At 35.7% G+C, this 14,879-nt stretch overlaps 1 protein-coding gene across 1 annotated transcript in view; it reads left to right on the plus strand.

Moving 5' to 3' along the window:
- The window catches only part of COL5A2 (collagen type V alpha 2 chain), a gene marked incomplete at its 5' end in the record, with an annotated part of 65,116 nt that overhangs the window by 8,550 nt on the left and 41,687 nt on the right, over positions 1-14,879 (plus strand). The window contains 8 exons of the mRNA XM_016214209.2: positions 3,648-3,758; positions 5,834-5,911; positions 7,703-7,747; positions 8,737-8,790; positions 9,190-9,243; positions 10,309-10,362; positions 13,304-13,357; positions 14,437-14,490. Of these exons, the coding sequence (XP_016069695.2) occupies positions 3,648-3,758; positions 5,834-5,911; positions 7,703-7,747; positions 8,737-8,790; positions 9,190-9,243; positions 10,309-10,362; positions 13,304-13,357; positions 14,437-14,490 (504 nt within the window). The remainder of the gene's footprint in view (positions 1-3,647; positions 3,759-5,833; positions 5,912-7,702; positions 7,748-8,736; positions 8,791-9,189; positions 9,244-10,308; positions 10,363-13,303; positions 13,358-14,436; positions 14,491-14,879) is intronic.

The following is a 14,879-nucleotide window of genomic DNA, read 5'->3' on the forward strand; positions in this document are numbered from 1 at the left end:
TTCAGAATTCCTTGTTACGATGTAGTGAATCTACTAGTCCCCTCCCCTCCCCTCCCCTTCCTCCTCTCCCCTCCTCTCCCTCCCCTCCCCTCCCCTTTCATCCCTTCCCCCTTCCCTTTCCTCCTCTCCCCTTCTCTTCCCAACTTTCTCAACTTAGTGTGTGATGGGCTCCATTTCCTATCTTCATTAGGCCTGAAAACGATCAATGCGAATTGTGTGTGTGTGTGTAAAAGAGTGAAGAGTAGTTATTTATTTGGAATTAAACAAGACAATCTGGCAGATACATAGTAAGAAATCTGTTCTCTTAATCCTAACAGTGGTGTGATGGTGTTTAACAACTGACTTACTTGGAAAAAAAAAAAAGTGCCTGTAGATTTTGCTGATTTCCCTGGTGTAAATACTCCCACCACAGCTGATTTCAAGATATTGGCATGGTGTCACAAAATACCCATAGGTAGAATGTTTTGCCTCAGGATCCAAGACTTGCAGGAGCTGCTTAACTGGACTAAAGCTATGGCTGGCATAATATAGGGTGGTACTGCAATTATAAATACCCACTCCCTCCTGCCTACTTCCATTACCATCAAACACTACAGAAGGTTCACAATGTAGAGCAAGCAGTTTCTCAACCTCAATACTATTTCTGTTTGGGGCCTGATGTTTCCTTATGCATTGCAGGATGTTTGACAGTGTTCCTAATTTCTACACACTAGATGCCAGTGGCAACACCTTCCCCACTGTCTCATACAATTTTGACAACTAAAATGGTCTCTTGATGTTGTGAAATGTCCCTTGGAAGGCAAAATTGCACAGTATTGAGAGCTAGTGATATAAAGATACTCTCAAGAAGCCTTTATTACTAGCCAGTGATCATCATGAATATCTCTCATCACATGTCCTTAGTTTTAAGTGGATGGTCCTGGTAACTTCACAGTGTTAACAAACTAGCAACCTGTCAGATATGGATAGTCGGTGATATCCTGAGTTCTAATTGCACATGACACTTAACATCTATAGGTTTGTTTAATACCTGTAAATTGGGCAATAAATATATCAGCTCTTATCAACTCTAATATATCATAATTTGTGTGCTTGTCATACTACTAACCAGCAGTGAGTAAAGTTCCTGATGATTCTGGGTCATCGCTCCTTTCTACTGTGGACGTTTAAAGATTGCCACCTAGTGGCAATATGCAAGTACTTTTTATTGTAGATTGCTTCCTGAGATACTAGAGTATCTGGTGTCTGGGGGATGGGAGGGAAAGATTCTAAAGAGAACACTAATGTTAATATAAATTTATGTGATTCAGCTCACTTGGGAATATGAAAATATATGTTTTTAGTATATTCCGAAATTACGATTTTTGTTTTCAATATTTATCAATAAAAATTGATATATATATACGTATTATCATATAATATTTTTTCTTGTTTTCATTTATAATCTTGCTTATTATGTTCACTTAATTATGGATAGTTTTTATGAATTTTAACCTCAATCTGTATAATAGTATATCATGTAGACTGTTTAAAGGAGATGCCATGGAAACACATAATGCATCATGGAGTCAGTGAAAAAGTGGGCTGTCTTCAGAGCTGACTTTGAAACATGATTATTAATCACAGAGGTGGAGAAAGGACACTGGATTTTGAGGATTAATATAACCCAAACCTCTTTCTACTCCTATTGACACTAATGTAGTTTTTGGTTTTGTCTTTAGAAATCTCTCTTGAGAGCAAAAATAATGTGTCAGCTCATTTATTTAATATATAACAATAACTAATAATTGATTAGCAATTTCACGTTTCAAAATTAGTTTTCCAAGCAAGGCTCTATGAGTAGGTTAGACTGCTACTTTGTCTGTGCAACCCTTAACAATATTCATTTGCAGTTCATGTTGCCACACTCATGATTCAGAAATCCTAGATAGCAGTTAAAATCAGCCTCCATTCATGTATAGTATAATGAAAAGAGTCCAGTTAATTGTCAGTGGCTGACGATTCAGAAAAGGTTTGATTTTTAAAGGATGAGAATAATTTCCTGAGAAAATATTTTTCAAAATGTCACTTTTTCAGGCTAAGTTATCTACTTCTATTTGAATAGATATATTTGCTTATTTATCCCACTGTTCCAGGGAGTAAACATGTCTATATGAATGTTTGAATATGTTAAAATACATTAATTAAATTTCTGAATCTTCCCCAAAGCCATCATGTGCAGACTGCCCTCTGTCCCATCTCAGCTTCTCCCATATTTGTTTCTTCTGCTGTATCAGCTCATACTTCAGTCTCTTCTTGTGGGTCACTAGGTATTCTCATGATTAAATGTGAGAAGCTTCTTTTACTATTGAACTCCAATTCATTTACCATATTTTTCTTAATCCATGCTTCTAATTATAAAATTATATTGACTTTTGAGTTCTTTAGTCTTGTCTTAGAGTTGGCTAAGACTCTTTAGGGTTAAAAAGCCAGAAAATACCTAACAAGACTTGTGGAAATGATATGTTTAGGGGACAGAGCATTTCCAGAACTGAGGACGTGGCTGTTCCCCAAGCTGTCTTCAGAATGTGGGTTAGGAGGTGGAGTTTGGCAGCCAGACATCATTGCTCACTCCTCTGAGAACTCGACTTGGCTGCGTCACCGTGCCTTTCCCTCTCTTTCTATTGGTCTGGCCGGCCTTTGTGGGTGGTAAGGAAAATAAAGTGTGCTAGACTCCTAATACTAGACTAAGGGGATTGAAATGTGAACATATAATAAACATACTGTTAACTATGTGCCAGGAACTATGTGAAGCATTAAAAAATGAGAAAGATGAAAAAAATCACAAACTACAATAAAGGGTCCCTCACATTTTTGGTGGTGGTGGTGGTGGTGGTGGGGGAACTTTAAGCAGACGCATACATAGTTAACTGTAATCTATGACAGGCAGGTGAATTAGGAAATTGTTGATTAATACCCTTGAACAGCATAACTCAACCAAATAAGGAAGTTTATTCTAGAATACTAACAAACTGAATACAATTTTAAAATTATTCCAAGAAGGCTGATTACTGGGAATTTAACACATCAAGAGTAAAATTCTTACCCAGAATGTACTATGTCCCAATAGCAGAGGCTGTGACCCGTGCTGAATAACTGTAGGTGGCTGGATAGCTATTCTTCTATTTTTAACATTTTACTTTTTTAGAGAAGTTTTAGATTCACATCAAAATTGAGAGGAAGGTACAGAGAGTTCCTGTATACATACACCCTGCCCCCACACACGCATAGCTTTCCCCATTATCAACATCCCCATCAGAGTCCGAATCCATAGTTTACATTAGGATTTCCTCTTAATATTTTATGAGTTAGGACACAAGTGTATAATACATATATCCACTATGATAGTAAACAGAGTATTTTCACTGCCATAAGAGTATTCTGTGCTCCACTTATTCATCCCCCAGCCCAACCCCTGGCAACCTCTGATCTTTGTACTGTCTCCATAGTTTTGCCTTTTCCAGAATGTCATAGTTGGAATCATATAGTATGACTATTCATTTAAATACAATGAACACACCATCTCCTTGAAGAAGTCTGTGCAGTTAGCTTTCTATTAAGTACATATTTGGCAATGGGTTCTAATTTCCACTGGCTTGTTTTTCCAGGGTCCTCGTGGTCCTCAGGGAATTGATGGGGAACCAGGTGTTCCTGGTCAACCAGGTCCCCCAGGGCCTCCTGGACATCCTTCTCACCCAGGACCTGATGGTATGAGCAGGGTGAGTTGTGTCCATTGTTCAATGTCACATTTACGTAATATATTAAGCTTTTGATTTATTGCTATGATTTTAAAATCTGTTTGTTCATCTGGTGACCCTTGACTGTAAGAGCAGCTAAGTGAATTCAGTGCTGCTGCAAAGAATGATAAAACTAAGAAATCCACAAGGAATTATTGGAAAATTAAAAGTAACTTTTTTTTTTTTTTAAAGTGCTGCTTCAAAAGTAGTTCTCAAGGTCAGTTCTGGACTTTGTGAACTTTCTTCTTTCTGTTTATTCTAAAGGACCATGAACATCACCCCCACTATGAAATGAAAAAGGCTCAGAAAGCTGATGGAATCTGTGTTACGACCTCCACACAGGGCAAGGATGGCACACCTATGATGATGTGTGTGAAAGGGCAATTGAGTTCATACTAAAAATCTATCTGATTATTTCCCAAATTTTAGTTTTCTACTAGAAATAAAACAAAATGTCTTCCTATACCTCCTCTTTGAATCTTAGTGGCAGACATAGGGATTTATGTGTAGATTGCATAGTATAACAAGGGAACATATGGAACCCTGAAATATGATTTTTGTTTTACAACATTCCATATATTTGTTTTGCAACTGATCGTAGAAGGAATTGACAATTTATTTTTCAAACAATCTGCGCATTCTTTTCTCACTAAAATCTGGAGATTAGTAGAACTCTGGGAATGTATGTGGCCAATTTTGGCCATTTGGATTACCAGAGTTTTCAGACAGGAAAGACAATAGGTGAAACTGTTGCCAATTCTTGGAACATTCAGGAATTCCATTATAAGGATTATACAATGTTTATTAACGTATATAAATACAGTTTAAAGTTTACTGGCCACGAACAAGAAAGAAGAATACCAGCTAAGTAATATAGTATGAAACACACCTGCCAGAATGGCTACCATCAATGAACCAACAAATGACATGTGCTGGCGAGGGTGTGAAGAAAGGGGAACCCTAGTACACTGCTAGTGGAAATGCAGACTGGGGCAGCCACTATGGAAAACAGTATGGAGGTTCCTCAAAAAATTAAATATGGAGCTGCCTTTTGACCCAGTGATTCCACTTTTAAGAATATATCCTAAGAAACCAGAAACACCAATCAGAAAGAATATAAACACCCCTATGTTCATAGCAGTGCAATTTACAGTAGCTAAGATCTGGAAACAGCCCAAGTGCCCATCAGTAGATGAGTGGATAAAAAGCTGTGGGACATTCACACCATGGAATACTATCAGCTGTAATAAAGAAGGATCTTGTACCCTTTGAGACAGCATGGAGGGACCTGGAGAGTATTATGCTAAGTGAAATAAGCCAGTTAGAGAAAGACAAGTATCACGTGGTCTCACTCATGTGTGGAATCTAAACAAAATAAGCTGATGAACAAAATGGGTCCTGAGACATAGAAGCATGGAACAGACTGAGGGATCTCAGAGGGAAGGTGGGGGTGGTGGGTGAGAAGAAATTAACTAAAGAACTTATATGCATATATGCATAACCCGTGGACACAGACAATAGTGTTGTGAAGGCACAAGGGGTGGGGGGGTGGGGAGGTTGGGGGGAGTCCAGGGTAGAAGGGGTCAATGGGGAAAAAAGGGAACATCTATAATACTTTCAACAATAAAGATAATTTTTTAAAAAAAGGAATCTGAAATCTTTAAAAGCATCTTTTAGGCTAAGTGCAGATGTTTGGCATGCTCTAACCATGGGAAGAGATCAGATAAAGAGATTTACAACTGAAATAGATTAGACTGGCTAAATACTTAACAGAATGATCCATGTTTTTTTCAAGTATCAGACATTTGTTTGGCCTGTTGCAATAGTTGTTCTGAAACAACATAGTTATAAGATATTCTGTGGAAGGTTTTTCAATCAAAAACACATACAATGAAAAACAACTTGAATCTTTTTCTTGCTTTAAAGCAAAAGTTTAAAATGATTCTTAGAAGGACAATTCTATAAGAATTCCAGAGAATTTACATACATTTCTCTATTTAATAAATATTTTTATATACGCTTTTTAATGTGGAAATATCAACCCATTGTTTTTACAGCCATTTTCAGCTCAGATGGCTGGGTTGGATGACAAATCTGGACTTGGGAGTCAAATGGGACTGATGCCTGGCTCAGTGGTAAGTGCATATTTTACTGATAATTAAAGTACCTTTGAAAAAAACATTTTAAAAAAGTGGTTTTAGTTAGCTAGTTAAGAGTAAAATGTGTCTTATTAAACATATCCATCCATTTATTCATTCAATTTATCAAACCCTGCTATGTACCAGTTAAAAGCCATTCATAACTGTGCAAAGTACTTGTCAACATTAATAAAGGACTGTCTATATATTTCATTTATTATTTAAAGAAAATAAGGAATTTTAAAACATATAACCACCAGCAACATCAATAAGTGTATTTTTTAAATAAATAAAACAGTTATTTTATGGCGTTAGGAACAGTGATTTGGCAAAATTTTGAAACAAGTTTGCCAGTTTCATCATTTCCTACTTTAATTTATATTCTCTGGCTGCCTATACGAACATCTTTAAGGTTTCCTTGTAGGGCTTACTGATCATTCCTGTCCTCTTTTGAATTTCTTCAGCAGCTAGAAAGTTTCCCACTTTTCTCTAGGCAAGTACTTTAACTTGGGTATTTGGAACAATGCAATCTCACTGAATGAATGAACTCTTTTTAAACCAACACTCCCATGCTGTTTTGCTCATCATATAATTTGAAAGCATACCAGATTAATAGAATTTCAGGCAATAAGAAGTGTAAAGTCAGACTACATAGATAATCACCCCTTCTATCCATCCTTAAGGCCAGCATTATGAGTAACTTAAACATTGTTTATATATATTTTTAAAGTCACTAGCAATGTGGTCTCATTCAATGATTATCTTGGGATAATTTTCTGAAATATATGTTTTAATCCATTTGAAGTTTAAATAACATGTTTATTTTTTGTAATGAAGCTTTTATTTTCTTACTAGCTAAAAACTTAATTAATTCAAAACAACAACAAAAAAAGTTTTTACCGTAAGAACAAACTTGATTTTGATTTAACTGATGTTACATTTTAAAGTGTGACATTTAAAAAGTTGTACAGCCCAGCCCGGTGTGGCTCAGCGGTTGAGCATCGACCTAGGATCCAGGCGATTGGGGTTCAATTCCCGGTCGGGGCACACGCCCGGGTTGTGGGCTAGGCATCTCTCATCATTGATGTTTCCATCTCTCTCTCCCTCTCCTTTCCTCTCTCTGAAATCAATAAAGACATTTAAAAAAAAAAAAAGTTGTATAGACATATATTAACCAATTTTTTATAATTGCATTTTTCTTTTCTTCCCTTGGTTTTGTCTCAGAATAATCATTTCATTTTAAATGGGGAAAGCCTGTGAGGCTACTTTAAGTGTATGTTATGAAAAAAAGAAAGAATCAAGAACACTCAGTCCCCCCAGATAATTTTAATTTACATTGAAAATAATCTAGTCATTATTGTTGATGGTTTCATAAGCCTTTAATTCAAGTGCTCATTTAAGCTATGAATTATCTGCTGTGAAGTTGAAGGATTAGACAGCTTGATAATTGCTTTATGCCTTCCAGGAGTTTTCTTTTGTCAGATGTTCTAACAGAAACACCCCTTAAGCATGCAAATATTCTTGTCCCAAAGACATTGGGTGTGTACAGGCATATTCTTTATTTCTCCTTATGACACTGCCAGTGTGTATAAAATCATCCCAAATGTTACCCCAGCTTTAATCTTCTTGAATTTAGCTGCATTCCAGATGAGTACAGATGGCGAATGTCATCATCTTGCACTGTCAAAGCTTCACTTTTCCAGATTCTAAGGCCAATTCAACATTTTTTAAATGTTTGACCTAATTGTCATGAACAGCATGCAACTTTTCTTCTCATTTGTTTTTAAGGGTCCAGTTGGCCCAAGGGGACCTCAAGGTTTACAAGGGCAGCAAGTAAGTCTTTTTATAATAAAATTACATACTGCAGCAAAAAGAAAAATATGTAAATAAGGTCTCTGTGACATGACTGCTTTTGGCTGGCCTTTAAATTGCATATTGTAATGCAATGAATGGGTTATGTTCAATTAATTTTTATTTACTTAGAAATATATGCAGCATGATTTTCAAAGTTGTTGATGGGGCTAAAGTTTTATTGTCTGGTTTCATTATGTGACTGGCGTCCAATACAAAGAATTTTTATGTGCCTGTGCTTCTGAAATAACATGTCAGAATGAAAATTCTCATAAGTGGTTATGTGCCAACTCTAAGACTATGAAATTAGACCATGGAAGGCCATTACTATGTGGTATTATTAGAAATAACAGTCAAGGTGGTTGCTTCATGGAATATTTAAAAAGAACATAATACTAAACTTTTTTCTATAGCCTATAAAATACCAATAAAATAATGGTGTAAAGCTATTTTAAATTTTGTAGTGATTTGACAGGCAGTAGGAAATAATTTTTCAAAAGAAAAAAAAAAAAGAATTCTTATCTCATCAAATATACCGTATTGTCATTATCATGTGAGTGAAGTTTTACTTTAAGCCATTTTATATTACTACCAGTGGTGAATAGAAAACATAGTTGTTATTTAAGAAGCGGAAGTAGAAGGAGACAAGGAAAGAGAGAAGATGGTTATGATGATAACTACCATGGATTGAACACTCTGTGCCAGCACTATTCTAGGTTCTTAATATGCACTAGTTACCTAACATGATACAAAAACCTAATGAAGTAGGTACCATGTTATTCTCATTTTACAGATTAGAAAACTCATTGAGTATAGAGAAAGTAACTCACTCAAAGTCACACAGCTAGAGAGTGGTGGAGCCAGCACTTTGAACAACAGTACTATACTTCAGAGAATTTAGGAATTAGTATTCTGTTTTCCTGTGGTTTGTATATATAATCTGTGTGTATATAATTTGTTCTCAATTTTAGGGTGGTGTTGGCCCTACAGGACCTCCTGGTGAACCTGGGGAACCTGGACCAATGGTAAATGTCAAGTAAGCATGTAGACCCAGTTAAATATGGGTCCACCATTATAGTGGTGTCCTGAGTTATTTATTTTACCAGTTCTTTACGTATGTAGCAAGAAATTGCAGTCTAGTTCAGGGGCTATGGACTGTGCTTAAGTTATGTTTCTTGTGGCAGAGTGTTTAAATTCAGACACTATGAATATGGTCAGCTGACAGTGCTGAGACATTTGCTCTTGTGAAATTAATTTTTTTCCTGTTGAGCACATAATCTGAGTGATACAGCATAAAAGTCAGATTATTAATAAAGCTACTTTCTGTTTTTTTAATTTATCTCAACAATATTTTGTATTGAATCATTGGTAGATGTAGGTAAATGTAGGTAAATATTCTATTTTTCTTTTTGTTTTGTAATTAGGGTCCGATTGGTGCACGTGGACCAGAGGGCCCTCCTGGGAAACCTGGTGAAGATGTACGCTGCTTTTCTTCATTTTGCTTTGAAATTTTGAGAGGCTAAGAAGGAGCTACAGTGTTAACATGAATGTTATTCATTAATTCCCATTTCATTTCCCCCACTTTTAGCTTCCATTAATGTCAGTCAAAACTGGAGAGCTCAGAAGAGAATTTTACAAAATCAAAAAGTGCTCTTAATTTTGATGGTATTATGTTATTAGGTACTGTCTCTTTCCCTGCATCCTCCAGGATTTCCATTATGGCTTCTCCATGAGATACTGGAATTGTTGTCACAATAGCTTCAGCTTTTGTTGATGGGACCTCTGAAGTGATGTGAAGGAAAAAAATTATTACCCTGTTGGCAAAAACATCATTATGAGGTCGTAATTAAGTGGATTTTTAAAATGTGATAGTAGGGCTGTGTCAATATTGCTCTCCGATGCTGAAAGAGTAATTTCTTCAATTGGATTTTTAATTAAAGTTAAAGCTCAACTTCAGATTTTAACATTAAAAACATGTGATCAAAGAACAGATGCAACAACAGATTTGCTTCTCTGGATTCTTTTCTTAGTCGTACCAAAGTTGAGGATACAGTTATGGGGAGGCCATCAATTTCTGTGTGATACTAAACAAAGTAAATATTTTCTCTTTATGTGTCATGTGGTTTATTTAAGCAGCTTACATTGCATTTGGCCATAAGGAAAACATCTTTGGTAGTTCTTAAAATTTTTTTTTATAACAAGAAAAGAAATAGCAAGTAGTATTTTAGGAAACATTGTTTAATTCAGTGCCATATATTGATATAGAATTTCATGCCTCTATGCGTGTGTATGTGTAAATTTTGATGTTCATAAAACAATGAGCTAAGTCAGACCAGTATTATTTATGTTCATTTCTGCTTCTGGATTAATTAATGAAGCCTTCAAAAACTGACTTGCTAGAATGGATTGCCATCAGAAATAGAGCTCACTGTTTTACACTGTTTAAAGCATTGGATACAATCTTTTTAACTGCAATTGATTTGTCATCTAGTCTCAGAGAACATTTCAATCCCTCTCCACTTCTTTGCTTTTTTTCTATAAAGGGTGAACCTGGTAGAAATGGAAATCCCGGCGAAGTGGGATTCTCAGGATCTCCGGTAAGTTTATATTTACCAATACGACATAAAAAAAAAAACTTCAAAAAAATAAATTAAATTAAAATTAACTTGCAATTCATTATCCGCATGTGCATTAGACATTATTCCAAAGCACATTCTTTTCTGTCATTGTGGAACAAGACATTTCGCCAGAATGATAGTTAATTCCAATTTACCTCTTTGCATTGCACAATATGAATGATCCTCCTAGAGCTAGAGAATTATTATATCATGACTAAGAAGGATTATCTCCAAACCGAATATTAAATTTTTAGATAAGTCACTATCCTGACCTAATTACATATTACAGCATCTCAATCTCATTTATCATTTTTTATCTTTTTAATATGTTTATTTTGTATTGTTCACATGTTGAAAACAACAGCTTGAGAGAGAACTTACTGACATATTTTTTATATGCTAGGGACAATGAATTGTGGACAAGATGCCTCTTTGGCTGCTCCCCAAACCCTAATGTTGGCTGAAATACTTGATTGATGGTCTGGGCCCTAAAATCTTACGACAAGATACACTGATTACCAGAACTCCTAACACAGCTGTTTTCTTCTCCCTTGGCTAACTACAAGGACAAGTCCTTGGCAACCTACTCCACCAGAATTTAGGATCTGGACCACTTGACCACACTCTGAACCCACCTTTCTGTCCTCACTGACATGATTTTGCTAGGCCATCCCCTGGATGTGCTACACAGGCAGTGGAGAAAATGAGAGAATAAGCAAAAAAACCCTCTGACATTCCTGCTCTTAAAGTTTCTCCTCTTCCAACATCCCCTGAACTGACTTGGCCTCCTACTTAGTATATTTTCTATAATTTCCAAAATTTATTTCCAAGTTATAATTCTACCACTCAATACATCCAACAATTACTGAATTCCCTTCCATTTACTTTCTGAAAATTGATGAGGTTCAACACTAGGATTTTTTTAAACAATGAATGGTGATTTATTAAGGGAATTTACAGGGCTCTAAGGGTTATTTAGTTTCAAATATAAAACCAGTTCCCAGCTCCCTACTCTCTCGCTTTTCTTTCCTCCCCCATCGTTCTGGAAAGTCAGTGCAGACAAAGGCAAATGGTTTAGTCATTAGCACAGATGTTCATGTCGACCAATCCAGGCTTGAGCCTCCTGTTCTGCTGCACTCTTGCAAATCCCAGTGCAGGACCCTCCACGGGGAGGAAGCGTGCCCTGCCAGCATGTCACAGATGCACTCTGCAAGTGCAGAGCAAGGATGTGCGATTGGGCTGTGATGACAGTCTTGGGTCAGCAGAATGAGAAAACTTTTGAGCACTAGTACATCTGGTTTATTTTCTTGTTATATTAGAGATCTGTAATCACATGAGAATTCCCTAGCAGACCACAAAAACTCCAAATTTAAGTAATTATTTGAAATAACATAGTCATTTCCCTATAGTCTTAGATGGATGTGTACTGAGTTTTCTGCTCAGGATGGAGGGGAGAAAATTCTCAGTAGAGAGGAGCATTCCAGTGGCAAAACTTACAGGGAGTTCTTGAAATAATTCCTAAGCAGAGCTGTGTAAACAGAAGAATTAATGGAACTTTATTTGTTCAGAGAGCAAGGGTTTGATGTGCCTCTACTGTGATAACAGCCCCTTGCCCCAAACACTACAGAAACATTCTGCAGGCAGTCACAGAGGAATTATTACTTTGCTTTTATCATATAAAGTTCATTTATTGAATTATTTATTCATTCATTTAATTAACAGTAAGTGAAGGCTATACTGTAAGCAGATGGATTTTGCTCTCTGTGTAAGGTGGTGCTGGCACTAGAGAAGTTCTTTAAGAGAGGTTTAGGAAAGTGCTTTGAGTGTTAAAAGAAATATTAAACCATTTCTTAATTCAGTTGTTTGTTCAATGATTATTCATTGGATACCCATTAGTCAGGCATAAGGCTAGGGCTGGGGATATGCAGATTAACAATAATAATTGATAATAATTGATACACTAATCAATGCTATCGAGTGCTCAGTCTACTGGTGGCAGTGGTAATGACATTCAAGTCAAAGCCTAATTAATATAGGCAGTGAGAGTAAGTCAATAAGTTACTTATCTTTTTAGAGGGTATGAAGAAAAAGCTTCAAGCATCATTTCAAAATAGTCTTACCCATTTGCATTTGATTTTTGTTTGATTTCTATTGTGGTTTTTTAATTTGATATGCTTAGGTAAAAGATGCATAAAATGAACAGAAATTAAGAAATTACTGAGTCAAGGAACCAGCCCATTCTTTCTGTGTTTGTTGACTTTCCCTTGTGTTGGATATTTTACTTCCTCTGTTAGTTTTTTAAACAATTATAAATCCACCAGCTTATTTCTATTATTTTACTTTAAAATACTTGCTATTTATTCATTTTAATATAATCATTCTAATCATACTCTACTGCCAATATTTAGAAGTTTGGGGGGAAATAAAACACATTGGTTTCTACAAATGCATATTTTGGGGGGGCCACAAATAAAGCACATATAAAGGAGGGAAATCATAGTTTTCCTTAAGTTTTTCTCCTGATTTCTTCCTATACCTTGCCCAAGTTGAGTCAGATACTAGATATGTTGATTCATGCTTATTTTCTTGTTGTTGTTTTTTTGTTTTATTAATAACACAATGACATAATTTGAAATTTTGAAAATGTCATCAAATCAATACCCTAATTAACCCATGTCTCCATGTCATTAATTCTTCTCTCTGTGTAAGCCACATTTCCATTTCTAACAGTATGTTTGTCTTGTTAATTTTTTTATCACCTAGATATATTTTGATAGATAAATGTATACTGTTCCTTTTTCTTGTTTGGTTTGTTGGTTAAAAACTACGTACCAGATATTTTGGGGGCAAAAATGTATATTAAGCAATTTCCTATTCTTATTAATGACTCTAAAATGCCTTCTATGTTTTTCCCCCACAGGGAGCTAGAGGATTTCCTGGGGCTCCTGGTCTTCCAGGCCTGAAGGGTCACCGAGTAAGTTCAGTCCTTTGTAATCCTTTCAGATACTGTGGTTTACTGAGCAGGGTCTGGGGAGCATTACCTTCAAAATCTTTACAATTCCATTTGTCAGTTGTCCTTAATGCTATGGTTGCAGTAGCTATCTGAGGTTGCTAAAATGACAATGCTGTTTTACGTTTCTTTTGAATTTCATTTGATTCTATAAAATATACTTTGAGTTCTTACTATGCACACTGAATACTGTGCTACAAAAGAGGACACAGTGATGAATGAGAAACATCCCTGGCTTTCAGCTTCAGGCTAACAAGGGATTCAGTTAAGAAAACAGGCAATAACTGCGTAGTGGAATGAGTGACATGATACTAGAGAGTGCACTAGATCATAGGAGGCCCAATCAACCCAGACTTGGAAGGCTGTGGAATGCTTTTCTCTTTACAACTCAAGATAATTGGCAATTATTATATGTTTATACACACACACGCACACACACATACAGGGTGGGGCAAAAGTGGGTTTACAGTTGTGAGTACATGAAACACAGTATATTCTTGTATTCTTATTTATTAATTATTGTATTATTTTCTATATGAACAAGTGTAAACCTACTTTTACCATATGCTATATAGAAATTATCTATCATCTATCTATCTGAAAGCTTGGCTGATATTTATTCAGTATACACTGGCTGGCCTCTAATTTGAGTGGTTGGGCTTCTGATTAGAATGCTTGCTACTCACTAATTATTAGATATTTTGAATGTCATCCCTGTATATAACCCATATTTGATAATTATATAAACTCTATAACTATTTTCTTAAAAGTTCTTTATAGCTATAGGTTAAATTTCTATGAAGTCAAAAAATTTGAAAGGTGAGAACACTGCATGTTGAAAATATTATTTAAACAGGGAACTCTAATTTTCTTTGAATAGACTTTCAAGAAATGTTGATAATTTGGAAACATTTGAATAGCAACTGTTAAGTTTGAGATCTGTTTTCATAAGGCACTTTCAGTAAGCTTATTTTTGGTTCTTTTATGCATCTGAAAATAAAACAACAAAACAGTAAAATACAAATTTATATTTTTCTTCTCAGGGACATAAAGGTCTTGAAGGCCCGAAAGGTGAAGTTGGAGCAACTGGTTCCAAGGTGATTGTATAATACAATATAACTTCACTATAGCATTTTGGTTGGGCTTCAAGTGCCAAACATTTTTTTCAGAACCCCTTAAATAATTCTGGAGGAAAGAGGAGTATAAAAAATGAGTAGTTAGGTAGATAAATGTAATTTTTCATAGATGAGCAGCAATAGATTTACCAGGATACATGATGTGACCTAACTTTGCCACCAAGAATAGCAACTCTGGCCCTGGGTTTCCACCCACGTAGGATGGATATTGTCTATGACATATGGCACTATGAATCCACCTTCTAAAACACGTTCACTCTTTTTCTTTTTTAAAAATATCAAAGAGGTTTCTTCCCATTATTTAGGGTCCTTTTAATTCCAGGGCCTTTTGGCCATTGTTTCTTTTCCAA

This window comes from Miniopterus natalensis, chromosome 8 (assembly GCF_054644295.1).
Source record: "Miniopterus natalensis isolate mMinNat1 chromosome 8, mMinNat1.hap1, whole genome shotgun sequence".
Lineage (NCBI taxonomy): Eukaryota > Metazoa > Chordata > Mammalia > Chiroptera > Miniopteridae > Miniopterus > Miniopterus natalensis.